Consider the following 24,637-nt stretch of genomic DNA (forward strand, 5'->3'; position numbering starts at 1 on the left):
TGGGTAAGGAAATGGATACTTTAGGAAACTGCTTTTGTTTAGAGAACAACCCTTTCTTTACAAATGCTCTTACTGTGATCTTTCACAAAAGGCTGCATTCAAAAATTTGAAATATGCTGATGTGCAAATAATTTCAATAGCTGACCTGCAGAATCTGTTGGCAGGACTGCTAAAGGCAGTTTGCTCTGATTCCAGCTGCCTGCTTAATTTTGGCAGCTGCACGCTTTCTGGCCCAGATGCCTGCAGTCTCTTGTCCAAGTTAGGAGCTAGGCAAACTCTACTCGCTGTCCTGTAAGCACCTCAGCTTATCATCCACATGAAGAATTAGACCTAAAGCCTGGGCTGCCTTTTGCCTCCCAGAGGCACTTTAAATGGACTCAGTAAGGCTGGATTACTGCTGTGCAGTGGTGGTTGTGGCTGCTGGAGCCTCACTGAGGAGAGGGGCAATCACTGCCTTGCCTTGTAAGGGTATCTGCGTGGCTGCAGAGTGGTGGCAAACGCTGCCAGCCATGCTGAGCAATCGCAGGAGGCCTTTGGAAGCAGCCAAGCACACAGGGACAGGCCCTCTGAAAGAGCAGATGCTGAAGCAGATGTTAAGGCCACATCGAGGACTGCTGAGTGCAGCATGGTGGGGTTGTGGCAGGAGATTTCTGCCAGGACACACACATGAAATTCTTAGTTACAGCTTGCAGTGTTGGTGTACCTCTCTGTTTCAAATCCTCACAGCTCTGCCACAAAAATATTTTTTTAAAGTTTTGCAGGCTTTTTGTAAGTTAATTGAAAAACAGGTCTTTGAAACAAACAGTTTTTGGAAATATTTTCAGGCCCAAACAAAATGAAGGTAGATACCCTAATGCATGCAGCAAAGAGTATGAGCTTTTTAGCGTAGTTCTGCTGCTATCACAAGTAATGTTTCTGACATATTTTGAGGTCTGCAACTAGATTACAAGCTCACTTACACCTTCCTGACCTTGGGGTCCAACCCATCTTTCCATTATCCTGTGACTCTGCTAATTTGATCACATGACAGAGGAGGAGAGGAGCACCCACAGTGTTAAGTGACCTGCACATATGGATGTAAATCTATACATCTGCTGAGCCACATGATTATAACCTCTGTTTGGCAATGCCTAGCTGCGGTTTCTCTCCAGGTCTGGCACTCCAGACACTGAGGGCAGGCATGCAGATGTGGTGCTGCCCCGTGATTATGTGGGGGTCTGGTACTGCTCCTGTGGGACAAGAGGTAGAGAGTGAATGATGGAGACAGCATATGGCTGATGAGAATAAAGCACTGACCAGCAGAATTCAAGGACAAGGTGTGAGGAACAAAGACCATCCCTTTTAAAACAAAAGTCAGGCACAGTTCACGCTGGATGCAGTTTTTTCACAGTTGGCATTGGTGGGATTGCCTTTGTAATAGCAGCTACCCAGACAGATCTGGGATCTAGCTGGTAAATGGCATGAAAGAAAGTGCTTGTGGCTCATGCAGTCTGGTGCTTTGTGCCCCAGAGTACTTAGTGTTCCTCTCCTACATGGCGCTTTCCAAGCTCTGACCAGTGACATCTTACCTTAGTATTGCTACAGTAGTCCCCGACAGCCCCAATGCCCAGCTTGTTTTCCTCTTGGAAAGCTCCATTTTGCCTGGAGGGATGGCTCAGCTGACAAGGCAGCTGTTCTACTGTGGCAGATTTCAGCCTGCTGCTATTAAGAAAAAAAAATTAAAAAAAAAAAAAAGTTCCAGTTTAGCCTAACCATCTAAGCCCTAAATTGAGGTGGTTCAGCAGCTGCCTCAAGAACAGCTTGAACAGCTGAGCTGCTTGTGCAAAAGGACCAGGAACTTCTCAGAGAGAGGAAGCTCAGATTGATAGTTAAGGGCAGGAGAAAGTATGAAGTATGAAGTATGTGTCATACTTCAGTCTCTAGGTGCATAGGTTGCGTGGCACATCTCAACATAGCAAAGGAAATCGGAGCTGTGGGAGATGACTTTGTGAGCCTGTAACAGAGCATTTCTGTGTCAGTGACAGAAAAGACAACATGCTGAAACATGTTCAAATGTTGTAGGAAAAAAGCTATATTTAGCTGCTCTAAAAATTGTTAAGCATCAGACATGAAGGAAATGGCTGTGGCAACCTACGCTCCTCCAGTTTCACCTGTTGCATTGCTTCTTAAGTCTAGAAATATCTATAAAGTAAGTAACATAGCCATTAAAGCTTTCCCAGAAGAGGTGTAAACAAACTAAACTCACTTGCCGAAACAGCTTTTGCTGAACTATGAATTGACCTTGAGCTGTGTCGATTCACTGTAATGCAAACCATCTGCATGCTGAAACAATTAAAGCCTTCACATCTCCTAGGAGTTTCCTTCCTCCGATTATAACTTATGTGCTGCGGTAGAAGCACAGAGGTAAACAGCTAGTTAGCATGGCCCTCTGTGTCTGTGTTTCTGTGTAATTTTATGGTGCAGCACATACAAAACCATTTTCATTTGAAGTGGCAGTCAGCCTTCAAGTAGAAAATATAGCATATGCTTGGTACGAAATGCTGGAGTCATAACTTGTAAGACAGCCTGAGTTAGACACATCTGCTTCGCTCCTCTGCTTCCCTTCCCCCAGCTTCTCCTTCAGATGTACCAGGTTTTCATGGAGCACAGGTCATACTGGAGAGGCAGTGCTTGAATACAGACTGCTCCTGCATAAGGCCCCCTTGGCACGAGCCAGACTGAAACCCCTGCCTTCTGTAAGAGCAGTACCTCAGTGCATTGAGTCTGGGCTGCATCTGAAGTGAAAGCATTGGATAGCCATTACATATGATTTTATAAAAATTTTATTAAATTTACAACTACTTTGGTTTCCAGAATCTCAGAGCTTACACTCTTTAAAGCCATAAAAAATCAATCTGCAGCTGTGGCATCAGAGTTTGGATGTTGCTGTGGTGGGAAAATACCAGAGATGTTGCTTCTGTAGGATTGCTGTACAATTTGCTGTGTCTCACAACTGGCAAAGTTTCATATTAAAATCTGTGCAGTATAAACCTCTTTTTAACACATTCTTCCACCATTTATGTCCATCCGGATGACAACAGCTCTAAAACCTCAGATCCTTGCTTTTCAGGTCACAGGAAAGAGTAATTGTGCAAGCTCAGTAAAATAAGAAAATAATTTTATTTTGTAGGAATAGGTTTTTTTTCTGGAAAAATGTTTTAGATACTCATTTTTGGAAAACAATCTAAACATTCCAGACAATGTAAACATAAGCTATGTAAACATAAGACTGTAAACTTATTATAATTAAATATTTTGCTTTTAAATTTAAGTCTGAAAAATAATGCATAGATGCAGTACAGCTTCTGAGCCAGCCATGATTATTTGTCTCTGTGGCCAAAGGCTTCCATCCCAGGGAGTGACCTCTGTCCTCTGGCCAGGTACCGTAAAGCAGCTCAGGTCCACTGAGCAGGCTGTGTCCTACTTGTACGTGTGGACTCAGGATATGGCATGCGTGTTTTATCAGTTCAAAATGCCTGGAAAATGTGAGGGAAGGCTGAGTGGGTGACACTGGCTGGGACAGTCTAAGAGGATGGTGAAGTGCAGAGGAAGACTGGGGGGGCTCCACACTGCCATGATGATGGGACTTCTGGTGCTGACTACCCTTGGAAGAACATCTGGGGTTTGTTTTGAAGGAAATGTATTGATTTGCTGTAAAAGAGGGCCCACAAATGAACTAACATGTGAAATAAGATTTTCCGAACACCAGACCCTGGGGCTCAGCTGGGAAGTGGAATTATTTAGCAGTGTTGGTCCAAGTCCTATAAATTCTAGGTCATGTACATGTTATGTATAAAAGACTACCTATAACAAATAGACTGAAGTATATCAGTTGCTAGATTTACAGTTTCCTTTGTGACCTGAGTACTGACCCATGTCTGACCTCTGCTGCAGGCCAGAGAAGTAATGAGGGTCTTTGGCATGCCCTGCATGTCGGGTTTGGAAGGATATGTTAAGCTCGAGGCAGTCAGTCATGAAAGAGGCATTTCCCACCTTACAAGTACATGCCTTTGAGACCCAAATATATCCCTTTTGTAGTTGTTTTTTATAACATCACGGGGGGGTTGTTAATGAAACAGATAAAAATAAGTAATGTCAACTTCCCTGCATCAGCCCCGGGCTCAGGCTCTGACCTCCTCACCCATTGCAGGACCAGACGTGGCAGCCTGTGGAGGCATAAATGGCTTCTTTCCCTCAGGGTGGGAATGGTGCATTTAAGTGCATGTGTTGGGTTTTTTCCCTCTGGTCACCTCTCTTCTTCCCCCCAAAGTGCTGTCACTATGTCTGATTGATAAAATGTAGGCAGAGGAGAGCAAGAGCCGTACTGAACCAGGATGCCTCTGGCAAGGCTACAACCCCATGTGATCTGCAGCTCTGCTGGACTTCTCTTGATGTAAAGCGTCCACTTCCTCCCTTTCTCTTCCCTCCATATGTTAAATCTCCTAAACTGAGGGTTTGTGATGCTATGTGCACATCATTCCACAATTTTGAAAGAAAAATAGAAGCACCATATTTTCTTTTTTTGTTTTCTCTTTTTTAATTCTCCAGTATGTTCTCATCCCTGATACATATGCTTTCCTTAGCGGCCTTTTCACATAGAGTACTCTTCCCACTAATTTTAATTTCTAATTTCTCAGTATTTTTTTCTGTAAAGCTTCCTTCAAAATTAAAAACATACATCTCACCTTTCTGTTCTTGCAAGCTGGGGAAGAGCAGGCAGGCAGAGCAGGCAAGCATTGCTGCCCTACTGCAGCCCCCAGCATTTCAGTGGGCCAGGCTGGTTCCGCAGGCACAGGGCACTGCATTTCAAGGCGATTTTTTCAGATTTTTCCAGCTAAGGGTGGACAGGATGGATTAGGCAGGCATTTCAGTAAATAAATTGTCAGATCTGTTGTCTTGTCAAACAGCACTGTTTTTCTGGGATACTTGTCTGCACAGACTGTTGTTGAGATGATTTGCTAGAAAGTCTTAAACTTGTGTGGGCAGCTTCTAGGGAGTTTCTACCATTGCAGTCAGACTTATTAAACAGAACAAAATATCATCTCATACACAGTATGACAAGACAATATGTAGTTCTTTGTCTAGGAAATTATGACTGGGATGTGATTCCCAGACCAGAAGGCCCCTTCCCCCACCGATTCACCAGTTTGAGGACAGATGCTGGGAATCAGATTGCAGCTACAGTGCGTTAGGGCTCACATTTTCGTGGTATCCACAAAGCATGCTGAGCTTCCACAGTTGTGGTTTCTATACTTAAAAGAGAAGGTCCTAGTTAATTTTACTGCCCTGAGTATTTTTATACAGAGTTAGCAATTAGGAACTGAATTAAAAGTGGGAGAATGTCTGTTTTCTGTACACTTTGTTAGAGAATATTTCCTTAAGATTATATTCTCTCGTGTAGTAGTTCAGTTGCTTACCCTGGCAAGGCATGGGTGCTTGGAGAGAATTAAATGACAGCACTCCCAGGCCTCTGAGCTTCCCTTACGCAACCTTTGCTTATACTTTTGTCTGACTATTCACATCAATGGGACTGTGTGAGTAAGGATGTTTATTCACTTGTTTATTGAATTGGGGTTTCTGGGCTACATCTGGGTCCTGACAGACTTTATCTGACATTGTTGGGGCTAGCTACAGCACAAGCTAAAAAGGCCATTGCTGCAGGGAATGGATGGGCAGAGGGAACATGGCTCTCACCTTTTGAATTCTTACTACTACTGACATATCCCTGATCCAGCTTTTGAAATGAGAGTGAAGAGGGGGGCAAGACTCGCTTCAGTATATTTGCACAGCTCTCTAAAGCCCTCTGATTAAACACGACAGACACATGAAATATTTTTTCATAATTTGTATTATAAAATCTCCCTTTTCAGATCTGTGATGAGAAAGTATCTGTTTAATAATGTAGTCTATAATCAACAGGAAAGGAAGAACGGAAAAATGCTAACAAACTTGTATATTTTGGAGACCACTTCTGCCTTACTGGGATGCAAAAAAAACTGATAGAAAAATGCACACAAGTACAGCAAAGGAGTGCTTTATCAGCTTTATCAAAATCCTTTCAAAGATAATGAGTCTTTCAGTTGGTCCCAGTGGATTTTGGGATAGGGCAGGATGTGGGAAAGTGAGTGCTATACCACATGAGGCCAGACCTCATGTCAGTGTCTTCAAACTGCAGAAATACTCCCTTGGTGAAGGTTAACTTGTAGTCTTATCCTGGCCAACCTTGAGTCGTCTTGCTAAGCTAAACTGATGACACATCTGTTTGAGATAAATGGGTATGGAATATTCTGAAAAGCTGTCAGACTCTAATACAAGGATGATGGTCATTCCAAAACTATCAGAAAGGGACAATTTTATCTTTATACCTTTAGGTAGCAACCAAGATAAACAATTCTCCAAACAGTGAACATGTTTAAAATTGTATTTGTATTGTATTGATTTCAGTCAAACTCTGCATTTAAGTAGAGTTAAACTCTGTTCAGTTAAACTCTGCATGTTTGCAGCATCACAAGAAAGGAGACAAGCACAATCTTCTAGTTCCATCCACTTTCTCTCCCCTTTCAAATAATGTAGGTCTGAGTGCTCTGAGCAGAACCCTTGGGGAGGGGAAGTTGGACTTACTCAGATTTCTATTATCTTCTGACCAGTTCAAGGATGCTAAACGAAGAACAGAGATCTGGTGAGTGACAGTGTGCAAACATGTGAGTAAGAAGGCAATATGAGTTATTTTTAATTTCCAGCTATCCCTTTTTTTTAGGATGTTGGATGAAAAGTTGTGTCAAGGGGCCTTAAGGGTTGGGCAGAATCAAGAATTTTAAGAGCCAGAAAAGGATTCCTGACAATGCTGTCTAAGGTTGTGACTGCCCTAACAAGTACCTGTCCCCATGGCATTTCTTCACCAGGAGATGGGGAGAGGCTGTTTACCTGGCTCCTGTTTGTTTTCAGTATGCACTCATGTGCCTGTGTGGCTGGAATGACCTTGTTTGAATTAACAAGTTGCCAGGGTATGAATCAAAGGATAATTGTCATTGCTGTCAGTGGTACTAAACAGATCTGAGCTATTAATTCAAGACAAATGGGAAAAATGAGTAAACAGAAAGTTTACTGGTGTAAGGAAACTCCAGGTCTGAGTGGATGTCCTATGTTAGTTGTATTTCAACTTTATTGCTTTGCTTTGATCATTTGTACTTACTACTGTTTTCAGCTGGAATGTAGAAAAAACTAAACCTACACGATTAATTACGTATTCAGATTTTAAAGGGACAGTCTGTTAGAGTCTTTCTTCCTCTGCAACTTGTTTATAGGTCGTCTTTGTTATATGGGCATAATTTAAATAACTAACATAATGGAATAATTATATTTCCCTGTTAAATATGTTACAAAGAAGCCAAATCCAATGTGCTGTTTGGTAGGACCCCCTCTGGATTTCAATCCTAAGCATATCTTAAGATTCAGTATGTCCCACAGGGACTAATCATCACTAAGACTATGTCCACAGTCAGGGACAGGGTTTGCAAAGACATATGAAGGCAGAAAATGAGAGGGGGAGAGAGAGAGACTCACAGCACTCCAGAAATGACCAAAAGGGTTCCTGAGACAGCATCTGGGAGCATCTGGCAAATTCATAGCAGTTAGAATAAAATACTGCTAGGGTTGTTAATGAGACTCTTCCAGCAAAGCACTGGTGAAACTGGGGGAATACTAAAGCAGATTTAGAGGGCATAAAGAAGTTTAGTCCCTGTGATGACCCTTTCCCTCCCAAGGCCTGTGTCCTGCTTCCCTTCACTGCTCCCACGCCGTGGGAAGCTGCTGCCCACAGCCGCAGGGCCAACACAGGTCCTGGTTGCCAGAACATGTAATCACCCTTGCAGGATTTCAGCCAGGGGAGACCGAAGTCGGGGGAAGCAGAAAACAAAGAATTCTTCTCTTGAGATCTCCACATTACTTTTTACATTACAATAGAAATGTAGTCTTAAATGCTACAGGGCTCTCAAACCCATGCCCTACCTTGCTTTTTCCTTTCCTGCTCCTTTGACCCAATGCCTTTTGATGTAGTCTGGCACAAGTCGGGAGAGAAGACCAAGGCTTGTGTGCAGAAGTGAGCATCTTGAACCCGAGCCTCAAAGCAGGATTACTGGCCAAATTAATGTTTTGCAGCTTTCCCATTTCAATGAGTCCTCCCAGTTTCTCTGTCAGAGGGCTGAGGGGATGTTTTAGAAACATGTAAACATCATGCAGTTGGTAATGGAGTTAATGTAAACTCTATAGGATGCTTTATCAGTTGTCCCTTTGTTTAGTCTGGGAAGCAGAAGAATGGGAGGAAAAAAAAGAGTCCCCAAATACTCGAAAGATTTCTCTAAAAAAACCAGCAACTAACTGTTCTACCTCTATTAAGTAAATGGGGAAGGTTTAAGGATTTAAAGTGAGATGTTAATAAAAACTTTTAAACTCAGTAAATAACTTAAACACTGGAAGGGATTGTTTATAGTGGAGGTGCTACAGCATCATACTGTGTTTTAAGAACAATTTAGCTAAAGGTATTCTAGGGATGGTGTAAAGTACTTGGTTCTTCTTCAGAGCAGGAGATGAATTGACTGAGTTAATGATCCTTGTAATTCTGTTCAACCATACTTTCCTGTGGTATTGTGATCACTTCAATGAAGTGATATTTTAATACAAATAAAGCAATGAAGCTGCAGACCTTGTGAAGCAATGTCTCTCTGTGCAATTCGACGTCTGGTTCTAAGGGTTATTTCAGTTGTGGTAGTTCTAAGTCCTAATTCTTGCCCCATTCATATAATTATTCACACCTGTTTTGCCATTTAGGAAGTTAGCTTTCACTTTTCTGGAAGCTATGCTTGATAGTTCATTTCTCTCAACTGACTCTCCAAATCCACAAAGTGATTTAATACTAAATTTTATCCTAGAAAGGAACAGTCATTTAAATTATTGTTTTTCCTCCTACACAACAAATAACTGTATGTCATATAGGTGATGTTTGTCTGTGATTGATTTTTATTCATATTTTATTAATGAGATTCTTGCTTTGAAACACAGAGTGCCCATTACTATTTTAGGTTATGTTACTTGAGCCACCACTTTTAATTGCCTACAGTTTAAAAATACTATGAAACTCTATCTAAGTCATCAAGCTTTAATTAAAAAAAAAAAGTTCATTCTCCTTTTCTTCACAGGCGCATTTGTAGCACTACTTGCTACTTGAACTTAGTGATTCATCAAAAAAAAAAAAATAGCATCTCCCTCTTCTTGCTAACAGTCTGTGTGATCCTATGATAACTGCTTGACAACTTAATTTCTCATGGGATTGAATTATAGCTCAGAAGGACTGATTGAGAGCCATATAATGCTCTGTGTTTCAGATTTCACTCCTGTGCCATATTCTTTAGATTTTAATTAATTTTTGTTACCTAATCATTCATCCATAATTCTCATTAAGAACAAGTATGCTCTCAGAAAGCTTATTCCTACCTTTATTTTGAGACATGGCTATCTGTGCTTTCATCATGCAGTGCTGTTTGGGGCTGTTTAGGCCATTTAGGGGCCTGTCAGAATGAACCAAAAATAGTGCAAGTGTTGTAGTGTAGAGATTTCAGTGCAGCACCTAACAAAGAGCCTTTGATGAATCTTACCTAAGTAAGACCAAAAAGTCAGTTTGAGAATTTGGAAGAGTACTTGTTGGGGGATAGAGACCTGAAAAATATGGGCATAGATTAGCCAGGAAACAGTGAAATCCACAGAGGTACCAATTAATCTTTAAGTATCAGTCTTGAAAAATACTTTGATTGGGGTATGTTACTTGCAAGCACCAAACGAATCAAAATTGAAAGGCATCACATCTGTTTGTACCTTTATGTGGATTGTTTGATTCAGCGCCATGTCTGAAAAAAATCAAGTTAAAAAATCTCTTGTCAGAATCAGTAGGCTTAAAAACTGAGCTATATTAGAGGAGTGAACTCGGAAGATGTATCACAACAAACTTAGACATATTTTCTTCATCATTCTTTGTTGCAGCAGGAGAAAATGATACTGTGAATCTTTTGGTGCTATCAATATAAATGATGCTTAAGAGATGAGGTGAATGCCATGCCTTGCTCCCAGGGAATATATAAACTCGAGCCCAGGACTTGCAACTGATCTTGCACAGATGAGCTCAAGCTCAGTTGCAGCACCTTATTGTCTTGATGATCCTCTTTGCCAGCTTAATGTTCCACCCACACACTATCAGGTTTGAGACTGAAGCCAAGCAAACAAGCTATGCACACACTGCCTCTTGGTGCTGGGGAGTCCATCAAGTGTGCCTGCAGATAACATATAAAAATACCTTCGTAGTTTGAAAACACAAATCCCATTTTTTATCACACCTGAGCTACTCAAAAGCCTTCACCTTAATTGTGATCGTGGTCAGGGGTGTTTTTTCCAAGAGTTTTGTAAACTGGAGTTACTGGGTCTTGGTCAGGGTCAGAGGCATGCCCAGCAGATCTCTGGTGTGACTTCCTTTTGGCATGGGTCTGAGCTCAGCAAGCCAGGTGACACAAAGCTTGTTTGTCTACATCAAGCATTTTAATATGCTTTAGTTGCATTCAAGTAACTTGGCATTCAACTTAAAGCTATCTTGCATACCATGGGCTTTACAGTGCCAACAAGTAGGGTCAAGATCCAACATATCTGCATCTATGCTGTTAGACTCAATTATTTGTTTTTGAAAGCTATGCAGCCTTCTAATCTGCCAGATGCCAAACTCCATACAAAAATCTGGAAGAATCAGAGTTGATGGGAAAGTAAGGATTTAACAGCTCCCAAACTGACTGACTGGTTTTAGTTCTCAGTGTGAGTTGTTTTGCTGGTTTTGAGGTGACTTTATCAATATGTAAGGCATACCGGTCCAGGAAGAGCACCTACTGGCAGAAACACAGCCAGTCCCCACTTGGGTAGGGGAATAGAACAGCCAGGCACAGCGGATGAGGAGTGTGAGAGGGACCAGCGAAATGGAGATCAGGAAGAGGGAGAGGAGATGGTAGCTAATGGTGTCCCAGATACATCCGTATCTGAGTACTGAGACCACGGGAACTGATGTGTAAATGCACAACTTCAAATTTGTTCGATCTAAGGCTGTGCCGTCGCTGCCAGGTAGCGCCTTTCGGATCGCCGTGTCTTGGAGGTTTGCTCCGGCAACCAGTGGCCAGTGTGACTCACTTCCCGTGGGAGCACTGCTGTGGCACAGGGGACAGCAGGAACACCGGACTAGGGGTGTGCAGGAAAGGCAAGTCAGCTTTTACAGGCAGCTGCATGGCTTTAGGAAGCCGTACCTTAAAGCCTGTATCCTGTTGGTGACAGTGACCGGCCTTAGATAAATTAAGGGAAGACATGAGACTCTGAGGCAGGTAATCACGGAGTGACTTGGCCTTCAGGCACTGTCTGTCACTTCCCCCAGTAGTGATGACTCTGATGTTTGCCCGGTGTCTTATCAAGACTTTTGTGTTTTAAATATGCTTTCCAGTTGCAGCTCTGGATATTCTTGCTATCTGCACGCATATCTAATCCCTGCTGAGTCTTCACAAGCCTCCCTCCTCGCTGCCTCCCGGGGCGATGAATTCCATTGCCTGCCGAGTCCGTGGGCTGGCGATGGTGCCGGAGCGGCCCCGGCCGGGCACAGCCGCAGCTGCGGAGCTCAGCCTGGGAGCGCTCGGCGCGCTGCGGCTGCCCCCGCTCGCCAAGCCGGAATTCACGGACTGCTGGAACAACTGTAAGGGAAAGGCTCGCGCCATTATTTTGGCGTCGGTCATTTTAAAGTTACTTTATTCTGACAGGGCATAGAAGAGTGGAATCGGGTAATTATTAGGGAAAAGTTTGTGAACTTCTTCCTTCAGCAAGGCCCCCTCAGCTGGCTCGTTGCTGGTAACGAGCACGGGGTCGCGGAGGCGGCGGCACGATACCGGGAGGGGGCCAGGGGCTTGTCCGGCCCCGGGCCGGGCCGGGCGCTTGCTCGGGGCGCGGGGCCGGGAAGGAGCCGCCCCCGCCCCTCACCTGCTGCCCGGGCGGGCAGGGCGGCGCTGCCGGCAACTCGCGCGGCAGGAAGGGAGCGGAGCGAGGGCGGGAGCGGGGCCGCCGGAGCCGCGGCTCCTCCTCCTCCTCCTCCTGCGCCCCGGACCCCGCGGGCTGGGCGAGGAGCGGCAGCGGCGGGGCTCCATGCGGCGGCCGGGACGGCGCTCTCCGCCGCCCGGCCCCAGCACCACCAGCAGCCCCCGCCGCCGCCGATGACCTGGACCAGCAGCATGAGCAGCGGGTACAGCAGCCTGGAGGAGGAAGAGTCCGAGGAGTTCTTCTTCACCGCGCGCACCTCCTTCTTCAGGAGGCCGCCGGGCAAGAGCCGCGGCGCCCCGCAAGTAAGTGCCGTGCGCCGGGCAGGGGCGGCTGCGCCCCGCGGGACAGCTGCGGCCGGGCCGGGCCGGCTCCCTCCGGCTCCCTCCGGCTCGGCCTACACGTGTCCGCCGCCCCCTCCCCCACGGGGAAGGACCCGCGGAGCCGCCCGGGCGCCGAGACGGAGTGCAGAGGAGAGGAGAGGAGGCGGCCGGGAAGGGCTTCCCTCGGCTGGCTTCCAGCGGGGCTCCCGGCGGCGTGCCCCGCTCGGCAGCCGGGCCGAGGGACACGCATTGCCCGGCGGGCAGGGGAGGTGAGCAGAGCGCGCTGAGTAACTGCGCTGCCGGCCCCGCTGCCGCCTCTGCGGGGCTCGGCAGGGTCTGCCTGCTCGCTCTCGCCGGGCTCATTCCGAGGTGAATGACAGCCTCTTCAGGTGGTTTGTTGGCAGAGAAAGGCCCTCTGAAATGTTTAAGTGGCTTGGTTTAAGCATTCAGGCTCAGGCAAGTGGAACTTTGAAGTGAAGAACTGATTAAAACCAAAGCAAAAACTCCGAACCTACCCCTTGTGTGGGCAGCGTTGAAATTTCAGTGGAGAACCTGTCTGACCCAGAGCAGTCGTTAAACCATATAGGGTAAACGTCACACTTCTTCAGCTAAGCAGTCTGTCTCCCCTCATTTCTCTCCTCCCAAAGCACAGGATCTCATTGTAGAGACGGTTGGTGTCTTTGGAAACTATAAGCTAGCGAGCCTGCTTTGTTTATGCTAGTTCTTCACCTGCTCCCACCAGCATCAGTGTCTTTTTTCTGTTCAGTATCTGATTCTTTCTACAAGCTCTTGGCACTATTCCCCACTGGATTTCAGTGTCAGTATAACTGCTGCTTCGGGGACCTGGTTATAAACTTGCTTTTCAAAGCCTGGAAACTTCAGCTGCCCTCTGGTCCACCTGTGGCACTTGTCAAAAAACAGTTCGTTGCCCACAGCCATTCCTTTAGGCTGTGTTCTGCTGCAGAAAACCAATCTTGGTTTCTATTTCTCTGAGGTTATGTTCCATTTGTGATTTGCTTAAAACTGAAACCCTCTAGCTGCCCCTCAGGAAACTCCTGCTCCCGTTTGAGGAAGTGCGAGAGCTCTCTTGAGCTTTAACTTCCTTTGCAGAGTTTGGCTGGGAGCCTGGGCACACCCTGTGTCTACACCTGAGCTTGGAAACTTGGAGCAAATAGGCCGGGACCTGCTGGGTGTCAGGTCATGGCACGGTATCTCTCTTGACACCTCTCCTCAGTGGTTGTTTTTGTCTCATCCATTTTGAGTTGCCGCCTCCGACTGACCTCAGGTATTCTCTGGAAGGGGCTGTTCAAGGACACTGTGGAGCGTCCTTGAACTTCCATCTGCTAGCCCATTTGGCCAGCACTGGCTGCCACCTGGCCCTTGCAGAGGAGCATCCTGGGGTGACAGTACTGTGTGAATAGATACCTAACTGCTGTCTGCCTCTGTGTAGCTACTGTGACATGTGAGACAGGCCCATGTCTTGATTCAGATCCTAAAAACATACACATCTTTACAATGCTATTATGTGAGTTGTGTTGCTAAATATTAGCTGTGTAAGTAGAAAATTGTGCAAGTGTGTAAATGTTGTGTGTGGTGTTAACATTTCCAAGCAAGGGGGACTGGGAAAAAAACCCCAAAAAATCCCACACAACTAAAATTTGATATGCTGCTCTAGTAGTGTTTCCCAAAAGAATACTGCAGGGAGTTGTTGCAGCGTACAAGTTTAGGTATGTATTTAGTAGGCTGGAAAAATTTGTTTGTATTGCTGACTCTGCAGCATCCGAAATACTCAGCTAATGTTTCTAGTCATACAGTTATTACCAGTTGCTCTCAACTGCTGATTTATAGAGGAAAAGAAAAAAAATCTCCAAACAATGCTGAATGTAGATTTCAACAGTCATGTGGCCAGTAAGAGTGAGTTTCCCCTTCCAGCAATAACAGTCATAATAACCCTCTTTGTAGGGATGAGGATGTTACTTTTGGTTTGTATTTGAGGTTTAGTCAAAAAATGTGTACTATGTCCCCTTGAGTGAATAGAAAAGAGGGGAGCTGATAGTTATTGTTTCTGTGTCTTTCTCAACTACACAAATATTAAGTTTTGCAGTGTGGGTTTCTCTTCATGTAGAAGACTCTAAGTGTTGGCAGTTATGTTTATCCCTCTGTCTTAGCTCCATCTGCCCCCTTTCTTGCAGGGAAGAAATGGTTTAGAGCATTTGGCTTGCAGCTGTGCCTGCAGAAAGTCTCAGTACTAGTGTTTAGCCTTGCTTTGTATAGATTTCCAAAAAAAAGAAAGAAAAAAGGAAATTCACTTGCTTAAGTAGTGAATTTTTATTTTCATTTAATTGGGCAAGGATGGGCTTACATACATCAAATTTTGCAACTGAGACAGGATTAATGAATTGACAGCAATCCTGGTGTAAAAATTTTGTAATAGTATGTTTGGTCTTTGCCTAGGATGCCTAACCTCTAAAGTGGCTAAAGATTTAGACAAGTCTTCCTCTCTCTATACTGCTTCAAAAAAAAAAAAAAAGCAGCATAAAACTATTGCAGCATGTAATAGGCACTGTGGTGTTCTGGGGTTGAGCACTAGCCCCAAAGTTATTTCTTAAGCAAGAAATCTGAGGGCAGTGTGGATAAAAATGCTTTATGCTATGTTATTGCTCCTGAAAATTTAGCTTTATTTAAGGTTTCTTATTATCTGTGTCTCTTGTAAAATTTAATTGTCAGATACTAGATTAAGCTCAGTGTGCCCATGTTTCATGTTTGCAATGAATCATTTAATAAATGGGAAAGGCAGAACTGTAAATATTTTTGTCCTGCTAGTGTGACTACTCATATGAGGTAAAGTTATCCATACATACAGGCTTTTGCAAGATCAGACCCGTGCTTCTGTATGATCAAGCCTTTGGAAATTGTCCATTCCATGTAGAGAAAATACCAAAATGAGATGTTTGGCAAACTTCTGAAAGCTGACCCCTTTCTCTCCCTTTTTCCTCCCTCCCACCCCCATCCTTCAGGAAAATTGAAAACAGTCATGCCTGCTGCTGCAAGCACCATATGCTGGAGGGATGTGCGTCTTCCTGTGTATGCTTTCGACACTTTCCTTCCACACACCAGTTTCCCGAATTATCCAACTTTGAGCAGGCTCGATGTAAATCCTTGCAATTGAGTTATTCCTTTCACCGGGGTTGTGATGGACACTGGCTTTTCAAGCATTGTAGGCAGTTAGTTCCAAGCCATGCTGAGCTCGTGTCTTCCATCAGAATGACTGCAAAAACCTGAGGACATACCTGTACTTGGTTCTGCCTGCTCTGTGTTTGAGGGCCACTTCCACTGTAACAGTAAGGGTTATAAACATGAGAAGAGTCGGTGGTCAAGATCTCTCTCTGCCCTTGCATGTGAGAGATCTGTGAGAGAGGACCCCACTGTGCTTTGGGAGATCTTGCTTTGGAAGCTGGCAGTGCTATGAAGGTCATGGATCCTAGCTGCTAGAAGAGGGCTGGTCCTGCAGGGTGTGTTCAGCATCTGAATCATGAATGGTTTGCACACAAAATGTGAGAGTGTTCTGGTTGATGTCTCATACAAAGTGGCTTGGGTATAGGAGGTTTGACATTTGGATGCTGCTCTGCTCTTTAGGAAAAAACCAAAGTGCTGTTGTGTGCTTTTGCTATGCTTTTCTACCACTTCATGTAGGGCTCTGTAAAAGTGTTTGCAAGAAAAATGCAATCTCTTTTGTTGGCAATTTCCAGAGATGGCACATGTTCCTCCTGCACCTAAGAATGTGCTCATTGCCTCGCTGTCAGCACTGGTCCTTCCCTGTCTGACGTCTGATTTCTCCTTCTCTCTTCCTCTTACTGGTCTTGGTCTTCATGGCTTCCAGACCCACTAAGTTCCTTTCCCTGCACCCTCCCCCAGTGCCACTCTCATGACATTGGCTTTGTGGCTGTTTTTTCTGCATGTCAAATGCATTTGCAGGTGTGGTAATGGTGGTGAGAAAGGAAATTGATAACAAAACTGGAAACGAAAAGCAGATAGATAAGAGCAGAGGAGGTGCAAAGGGGAAAGGCAAAAGGCAGAGGGTGAATATATGATCCCTAACTAGTCCTGACAAGGTAACCAGCAATCTCTCATTTCACTGTTGGAGGAGGAGGTTTGAAGGGAAAGTTACAACAAAAAATTTTTTAATGGGTGAGCTGGTAAAAGTGTGAAAAAGTAGGACAAACTTCTGGGTACAGATGCCTTTTTTAGGTCTCTTCCATATGAATTTATACGGTAGGTTGAGGCATGTAACTGGGAGGAAGAGAGACCAAAAAAAAAAGCATTTAACTTGAGAAAAAACCAGTTTCTAGTAGTAAAATGCAATTTGTAGCTGCTCAAGCCTAGTTAGGATGTCTTTGTGTTACCAGTGTCCGTTATTAATGTTTCACGTTGTTTTGCCATTACAACTCTTCCTGGGTTTCCTTTCAGTAACATTCCCTAGGGAAAATGGCTCTCCTGACTACCAGAAAAAATGAGGTTTCTAATTATAGGCTTGCTTTGGAGCCAAAAAGTTTACGTTTGTGTTTGACATGTAGTCGTGAAACTTACTTTAAAAGAAGCAACTAAAAATATCCAGTAATGTTTTGTTCTTTTTTTTTAAATCCATTTGGCAGTCAGTGAATATTATGGGATAAACATTGTCGCAACTGAAATACTTGAAAGTTAAGAGCTGAAGGAATGAGGGGGGTAAAGATTGTGTCTATTTTAAGCACACATCACTGTGACAGTTAACTAGTGGTCCTTATTTTGTGTTTCTGCCTCCTTCTTCTCTTGGAGCGCTTGATGTGGCATATGTGCGTCAGTAATTTGGAGGGCTTGATGGCCGTTTTGTGGTGAGCTCTAAGTCCCCTGCTGGTCTCTGTCAGCCTCTGGAGGTGAGAGGAGATTTATGTCCTAGGCAGAGGATGCTGATTGCTGTATGCTGGTTTATCGTCACAGTTGGTTCTTGGGATCATCAGTTTAAATTTTGAGGACTTAACTGTATGAAATGTAGCTACTAGCACATTTTAAGAATTTAAGAAATTTAAGAAACATGTAAAGGAGAGAGGGATTCGTGTACTGTCCTAAGCAGAATTCAAGTCACTATAACAGCTAATGAGTGCTGTTACATTCAGCAATTTACGTGCCATGAGTGCAACACCAAGGGCAGGTAGTATTCAGACTAGATGACTAACTCTTAACCTTTCCACTGTTTTCTTTAGTCTGTTGTATTAATACTATATTAAGTGCATCTCATGCAGATGCTTCTCTATAAACTTTGGGAGCACAAACAATGCATTACTACCTTTGTTGCTGACATTTATTTAAATGTCATGAGATAAAAGCTGATTTTTTTTTTTTTCATTTTGTTGGAGAAAAAGGACTTTGATTCACCTATCTGAATCTTAGAGTGCAATAGCTGGGATTCACATTGGTAAGATTAGGAGCACTTAGTAAGTGTGGGTATTTTGTGAATTAAATGATGTAATTGAGTTGGATAATTGTGTAGCTTTAAGTGCAGAGCAGAAGGTCAGAGCTGTGGAGTTTCACTGAAGTCAGGATAGCTTTATGGTCCAAAATGTTTAGACTTAGGCTTCTTCAGTCACATGAATAGCCTTGCAGACACAAGGAGTTTTAAGTGAAGAGTCTGGTGAATTCAGGAAAGTGCTCTGCAGAGCAACAGAGCTCAAGATGATCTGAATGCACTAAAGATTTAAAAAAAACCAATAAAAAGTTAAAGAAGGAGAAAATTTTATACCCCCCTTTTGATGATATGTTATTTTGTAGATCAGTGTGTAAGAATAATATCAGAATGACCATTTTGGAACAAAATCTTGCTGATTTTAGCTACTGCAAGAGCAAAATTATGAAGAAAAACTGAAGTAGAAACTGATGCTACAGTTTGTTTCTTCTTTAAGTCAGTGGCACCTGTGCTGATTAAGAGTTGCAAACACTGCTGGCTCATGGGTCAGGCAAAAAGGGTCAAAGTGAATGGCAGACAGTCACTCATGAAGTTCTTTAGGGCTCCATCCTCAGCCCAGAGCTCTTGCACATCTTCATTAATGACTTGGATGCAGGACTGGAAAGAACATGAAGTAAATTTACTGATGACACTAAACTGGGAGGAGCTATTGACTTTCTCAAAGGCAGAGAGACACAAAAAAATTAGAGAGATGGGCAATCACCAACCGTGTGAAGTTTAGCAAGGGCAAGTGACAGCTTCTGCGCCTGGGATGGGGCAACCCTTGATGCATGGACAGACTGGGGAATGAGGTGCTGGAAAGCAGAGCTGTGGAAAAAGCCCTGGGGGTCCTGGTCGATGGTAAGTTGAACGTGAGTCATTGTGCCCTGGCAGCCAGGAGGGCCATCCATGTCCTGGGGGACATTGGGCACAGCATTGCCAGCCGGGCAAGGGAGGGGATTGTCCTGCTCTGCTCTGCACTGGGGCAGCCTCACCTCGAGTGCTGTGTGCAGTTTTGGGCAATGTAAGGAAGATACTGCCCAAAGCTGTAAGGAATGGGCACTATATAAGAAGGATATAAAGCTATTGGAGAGTGTCCAAAGGGAGGCAGTGAAGATGGTGAAGGGCCTCGAGGGGAAGCTGTATGAGGAGTGGCCACAGTCACTTGATGTGTTCAGCCTGGAGAAGAGGAAACTGAGGGGAGACCTCATTGCAGTCTGCAACTGCTTTGTGAGGGGTTGTGGAGGGGCAGACACTGATCTCTTTGCTCTTGTAACCAGTGACAGAACTTAAGGGGATGGCCTGAAAGTGTGTTAGGGGAAGTTCAGGTTACCTGTCAGTAGAAGTTTCTTCATCCAGAGGCTGGTTGGGCACTGGAACAGGCTCCCCAGGGAAGTGGTCACAGTACCAAGCCTGACAGAGTTCAAGAAGTCATTGCTCTCAGGCTTATGGTGTGTGACTCTTGGGGCGTTGTGTGCAGGGTCAAGAGTTGGATTTTGGTGATTCCTTTGGGTCTCTTTCAACTCAGGGCATTCTAAATAAACTGATTAACAGAGAATTTTAGATGAAGTGCTGGGTGTGTAATGCAGCATTTGATTGTGACACTTGACTCGTGGGACAAGACAAGCAATGTAAGCTTTAGGAAGAAAGATGTGAGAGTGGCAGGTCTCTTGTTCAGCTCTCCTCATGGATAGACAGATAAGGCCCTGGGGACTTCCACAGGTAGCACATCCAGCCAGACTATTCCATATATCCTGCACTTCATTCTTAGGTAGAAGTGGGAGGGCTGTTATGGATGCATGCTCACATTTTAAAAGAATAATTATATATTACGTATATACAGATATAAAATATTTAGATTTATATATATATATATGAAATCACACACACACACACACACACACACACACGTATGGATTTGTACATTTTGAGACCAACATTCAGGAAAGGTCTTAAAAGCAGCAGTCCTACAGATGTTAGAGGCATGCCCTGATGGGACTGAAGCTAGCCCAGCATGTTGTCATCCCCCCAGTTTCAGTGCAGCACTTACCTGACTACAGTGTTGTCAAGCTTTTGTATGGGTTCAGGTGCCTGTAACAAAGCATGCACGTTTCAGTAGACAGGAATGAATTGACTTGGGGTGAGTAATTGCCACTTTCCTTCTGTTTTTTTGGCATGCTTGCTTTTCTGCGAGGTTGATGAAATACTGCAGACAGTTTTGAGGAGAGTGCTTCCTATGCAGACATGTATTTGGCTATGCTAAGTAGCCACATGTGATTTATGTAGCAATTAAGAATGCTTTTGAGTTACTCATCTGTGTGTGTGCTGGAGAGGAATTTGTGTTCCTGTATGCAGAAGAATCTGTGCTGTGCTGAAAATGATAGTAAAACCAGCAGTGGTTCATATGGCTCAGAGGATGCATCAGACATTGATGTTGGGTATATAGGAGTACCCAACCTGGTTTGCTGGTCATCAGCTTCTCTGTCTCACTCCTTACTCACTAAGTAATTGTGGGAAATGCTGTTTGCAAGTGTGTTTCTTTTAGAAATTATATTAAATAATACACTAGGGGCAAATTACAAAGGCAGTTGTCTCTAATCTTTCATAGAAATCCCTGTTGTACATGATTAGGACTGCATTTATTGTGATTTGTATCCTCATTGATCCAAGGTGGGGTTAAGTGCATGGATGCACAGTCTGTATTGTGGTCTGTGCTATACTCTTCGTCATAGTGCAGAGTCTTTGTATCTTGTGGTTGCAGAACACAATCAACACAGTCTGATTGGTAATAATAGAAACTGAATATCAAGTTCTGCTCTGACTGAAGATGTTCGTTTGCCAAATATTTATTTCTGCTGAAGCAGGAATCCCATGATTTGACTTGATCCCCTTGAAGTAAAGTTTGTAATAGGAAAAAATTGTTAATATTTCACAAGTAGCTTAATGCCTTTATTGATGGCTAATAACCTCTGTTATAGAGGACTTCCTCTCAGTGACTTCTTATGTACAGTTGTGCCTCAATCACACTAGCCTGTAAACTTGAAAGAGTTTATTTCAAATGTTTCATTTAGAGCATTACTTTTCTCTTAGTGGGTTATTCCCTTCTGAGGAATTGGGCTCCTCAGGATCAAAGCTTGCTCATCTTGCTGTTCAGTAAACCAGCAGCTTGATTTAGTGTGTTCATTTAGATACATAAGCTGAGACTGTGGAAATCTTTTTGTTCAGAGCTGCTCCTCATTTAATTGTAAAATATTTTCATAGTTCATTTGAGAAGCATCTGGTAAAGCCGTATAAACTCCAGCAACTGCACTAGGGATTTTAGCTTGACTCATTGTGATTGAGTGTACAGAAACTGGCATATTCATTGGCACTGCCTGAAAGATTAAGAATTTGGTGGTTGCATATTGCATAATGGGACAATTAGCCTGCATTGTTTATCCTCATGTTTGAAATGAGTGAGTTCAAGGCTCAATATTATTGTGAGATTAGCATAAGAGTCAGTGCAAATTTTCGCAATAGATGTAATTTGAACTACTATATTAGAATTTCTTATGTTATTGATGTGTGGAAATGCTGTGTAATACAGGCATAGACAGGTATTTTGTGTTACCCTTTATGATAAAAAATGTAAAAAACCCCTCAATCTTGTTTTTTTGCATATTTAATTAGCTAGCAAGTAGTAGAAACGTTGACATGTGGCGAGTGACCTAGGCTGTGCCTAAAGTGCACAGTAGGTACGTGCTGTAGCCCACTGCAGGAGCTGATCTCCCAGCTGTCCAGACTGGTGACTTAAAGAATGGTCAGCCCCTTTTTTGTTACCATGCATGTGTGTTTAACTTTGAAAAGCAGTGGAGAGAGAGGGTTTCTGCAGAAACATTTCTGGATCGGTCAGCCTAGACTGTTGAACCTAAGTGTTGAAGACCAAGGAACAGAAATATAAGCATGAGGAAAGTTCTTTTTAATCCTGTCAAAGGTTCAGGCTCCCCATTTCCATCACCAAGAGTACCTTGATCCAAAAATTAGACGTATGTGATGGCTGTGGTATAGCCAGGGGTAAATGCTGCCATAAGGGGGTGCTCCTGAAAACTGCTGAAATAAGTTCCTAATTCTCTGTGTGATATGGACCTGGCAGCTGAAAGCTAGAAGTAGGTATAGCTTTTATATTTGATAGTTAAGGAGTGAAGGAGGAGGAGAAGGAAGGAATCTTTCTGTAGAAGACTTGTTCCATCTCTTGCAGGATTGATAGTATGAGCACTTATCAACTGCTGAGAGCAAATTGGAGTAAATTGTCCTGCATGCATGTGAGGCATGGTAAAAGTCATTTGAGATGGGGAGTTAATTTGTGACTCTGTTGTCTTTTAGGAGCTCTGATGGAAAGAAAGAAGAGAAGGTATTGTATCTGTCCTGCTGTAAGTGCAGGCTGAAAAATTGCCTGATCATATTTCTGCACATAGGAGCTATGTCTTATGTCCTGTGGAAAAATCTACAGTTTAATCAAAAGTTCGTACTTGAGGCAGTTGCTGCATTAGGTACCCACATACAAGTGCTGGCAGTGTAAACAGCAGAGTCAGCAGCACATTAGTTGTGCAGGCAACCTGATGCAAGCAGTAACCAGACTCCCATGTAATGTGCGCAAGAGAAATCTGCTTTATTACAGGGAACTTGATCTTTCATTAAAGAAATCTTCTTCTGGTCATGATACTCACAGCTTTCATGGAGCCTAACTTAGCACACTGTTGCTTTTCTAATGCAGTGTCTACATAAATTTGCAACTCTGAAATCTTATTTTCTGTCTTTAGAAGTGTATCCAGATATTTGAGCTAATTTTGATGTGAAATTTAATATTAAGGAGAGTTTGCAGTTTTTAAATGAGTTAGCATGTCTGCTTAAGATGAACTTGGAATATTTAACTTGATATTCAGGGGTGCTTTAGTTGTTGAATGAAGGGAATGCCCTTTTCCCTTTCCAAAAATATGTGATACAGGGTGATGACTAATGACAGGAGTCTTAATCAATTCTTTCTGTAATGAAAATCATTTAGCTGCATTTAGAGAGTCCAGTAAGTGGATCTCAGGATCTAAGTAAATGGATTCACAGTTGCTCGTTAAGATAGTCTTTAAGGAGTCGGGCTGTTGTAGAGTTCAAAGACTGGAATATCTTTTGTTGTATTGGGTAATATAATTTAGTCATTACCCTGGGGAAGTGACTCTTAAAATACTGAATTGCTTTAGTTACCTTTTAATTCACTGTAGTGGTAAGAGACTACTGCATGTACATATGGATGCCAGAGGAGACAGCAAAACTTCCGGACATCAGTCAGATAAACCTCTGAATCAGATCATCACATTATTTTAAATTCCATTTTTCTATTCTCATGTAATATAAAGTTGAATTAATTTATGTGAGAAGTTGCCTTTCGGAAGTTTTTTCTTTGGGCTCTATGACTATGTAAAAAATTATTCCTTGACAATTTCCTCCCCCTCCTAGCCCACCTTATTTTTTTCTTCAAGGTCCTAGCCAAACAAGAACTTATTTTATTCTTTAGGTACAAATTACTTTCCCTTGTTCTCTATGTCTGAGACTGACTCACACTGCTGTGGCTTGCAACAATTATAACAAGAATTGCTGATAAATCTAAATACCTTCTCTAAACATTCTCTATATAAACTGCATAGTATTGCTTTGGGGTCTGATTTGGGCTTCATGGGAACAAGTTTGTTTTCATAGAAATTGAAAAATGGTATTAGTGTTCAGCTGACCATGTGATGTACTACTCTGAACTTTTCTTGGTCCTTTGCTTGCCCAGGAGGAATTTTTACTGCTTTAAAAATAGTATAATGTTAGAAAAAAATTTCAGTTTAACTAAAACCACCATGTTTTAATTAAAGCGTGCTAAAGAAAATATCTTCTATAAGACGTTTAAGTCTGTGCTGTAATTTGCAACTTTTTTCTTGAGTCAATATTCAGTAGACTGTGTTGTCAAAGAGTATAATAATTGGGAGAATGTTCTTATTGCTAACTCAGACCTGTGAGCAGCAGGACTTCATGACGTAGGTTTAACTTTGGGTTTCTGGCTTTTTGTTGCTGTGGTCAGAATTCTTGATCTGTAAAATGAAGCAGACAGTTCCGGTGCTTGGTACAGTGAGATTTTTATATTCTGGATTAGGGGGGGTGCCAATTAGCCAGCCACTGTCCACCCTTCACAGGGTTGAGAGTTCCTAGATCTTAGACCTGATTACAGCATATATAACATTATCCCAAATAAATGCCTAGTATTTAGGCAAGGTGGAGAACTGGTGATGTTTTGTAAATCAAAGTGTCTGTTACAGCAGAAATCTCTGCTTTGATGGTCAAATCAGTTGGTGATTTGGATATCCAAACTGTTGTTCCATTGTTCCACCTGTTCCTGTGACTGAAGGGTGATAAGATGTGCCTTAAAAGAAATGTTGAAGGATTTGTATAAGTTATAGATTATTTCAGTAGAGCAGAAGTTACATATTTAGAAGTATCCTTCCAAAGATCTTCTGTGTTTGCCCAGTCATGGGCAAGAGTGGTTAATAAAGTTATATCACAGGTTTTGTTTTATGGCTAGAGTTTGTGGGTTTGTCTATACTGACAGCTGCTTTTGAATTGATTACGTGTTCACATGGTGGGAAGCTTATCTCAGGATGGGGGAACATGACTGTTTATATTGTGC

The 24,637-nt window shown here is 43.1% G+C and overlaps 1 protein-coding gene across 3 annotated transcripts in view; it reads left to right on the forward strand.

Annotated features, from left to right (window-relative positions):
* The window catches only part of RASSF3 (Ras association domain family member 3), a 106,793-nt gene that overhangs the window by 42,302 nt on the left and 39,854 nt on the right, over nt 1-24,637 (forward strand). The window contains exon 1 of one of the 3 annotated variants that reach the window (XM_085044358.1): nt 12,135-12,443. The exons of the other annotated variants lie outside the window; for them this stretch is intronic. Coding sequence (XP_084900484.1) covers nt 12,315-12,443 — 129 coding nt within the window. The 5' untranslated portion in view covers nt 12,135-12,314. Of the gene's footprint in view, nt 1-12,134; nt 12,444-24,637 lie in introns of those variants that run through there. 3 annotated transcript variants of the gene reach the window in all.

The sequence above is a fragment of the Lichenostomus cassidix genome, chromosome 1Aa (genome assembly GCF_008360975.1).
Source record: "Lichenostomus cassidix isolate B80296 chromosome 1Aa, HeHo_3.0, whole genome shotgun sequence".
Taxonomy (NCBI): domain Eukaryota; kingdom Metazoa; phylum Chordata; class Aves; order Passeriformes; family Meliphagidae; genus Lichenostomus; species Lichenostomus cassidix.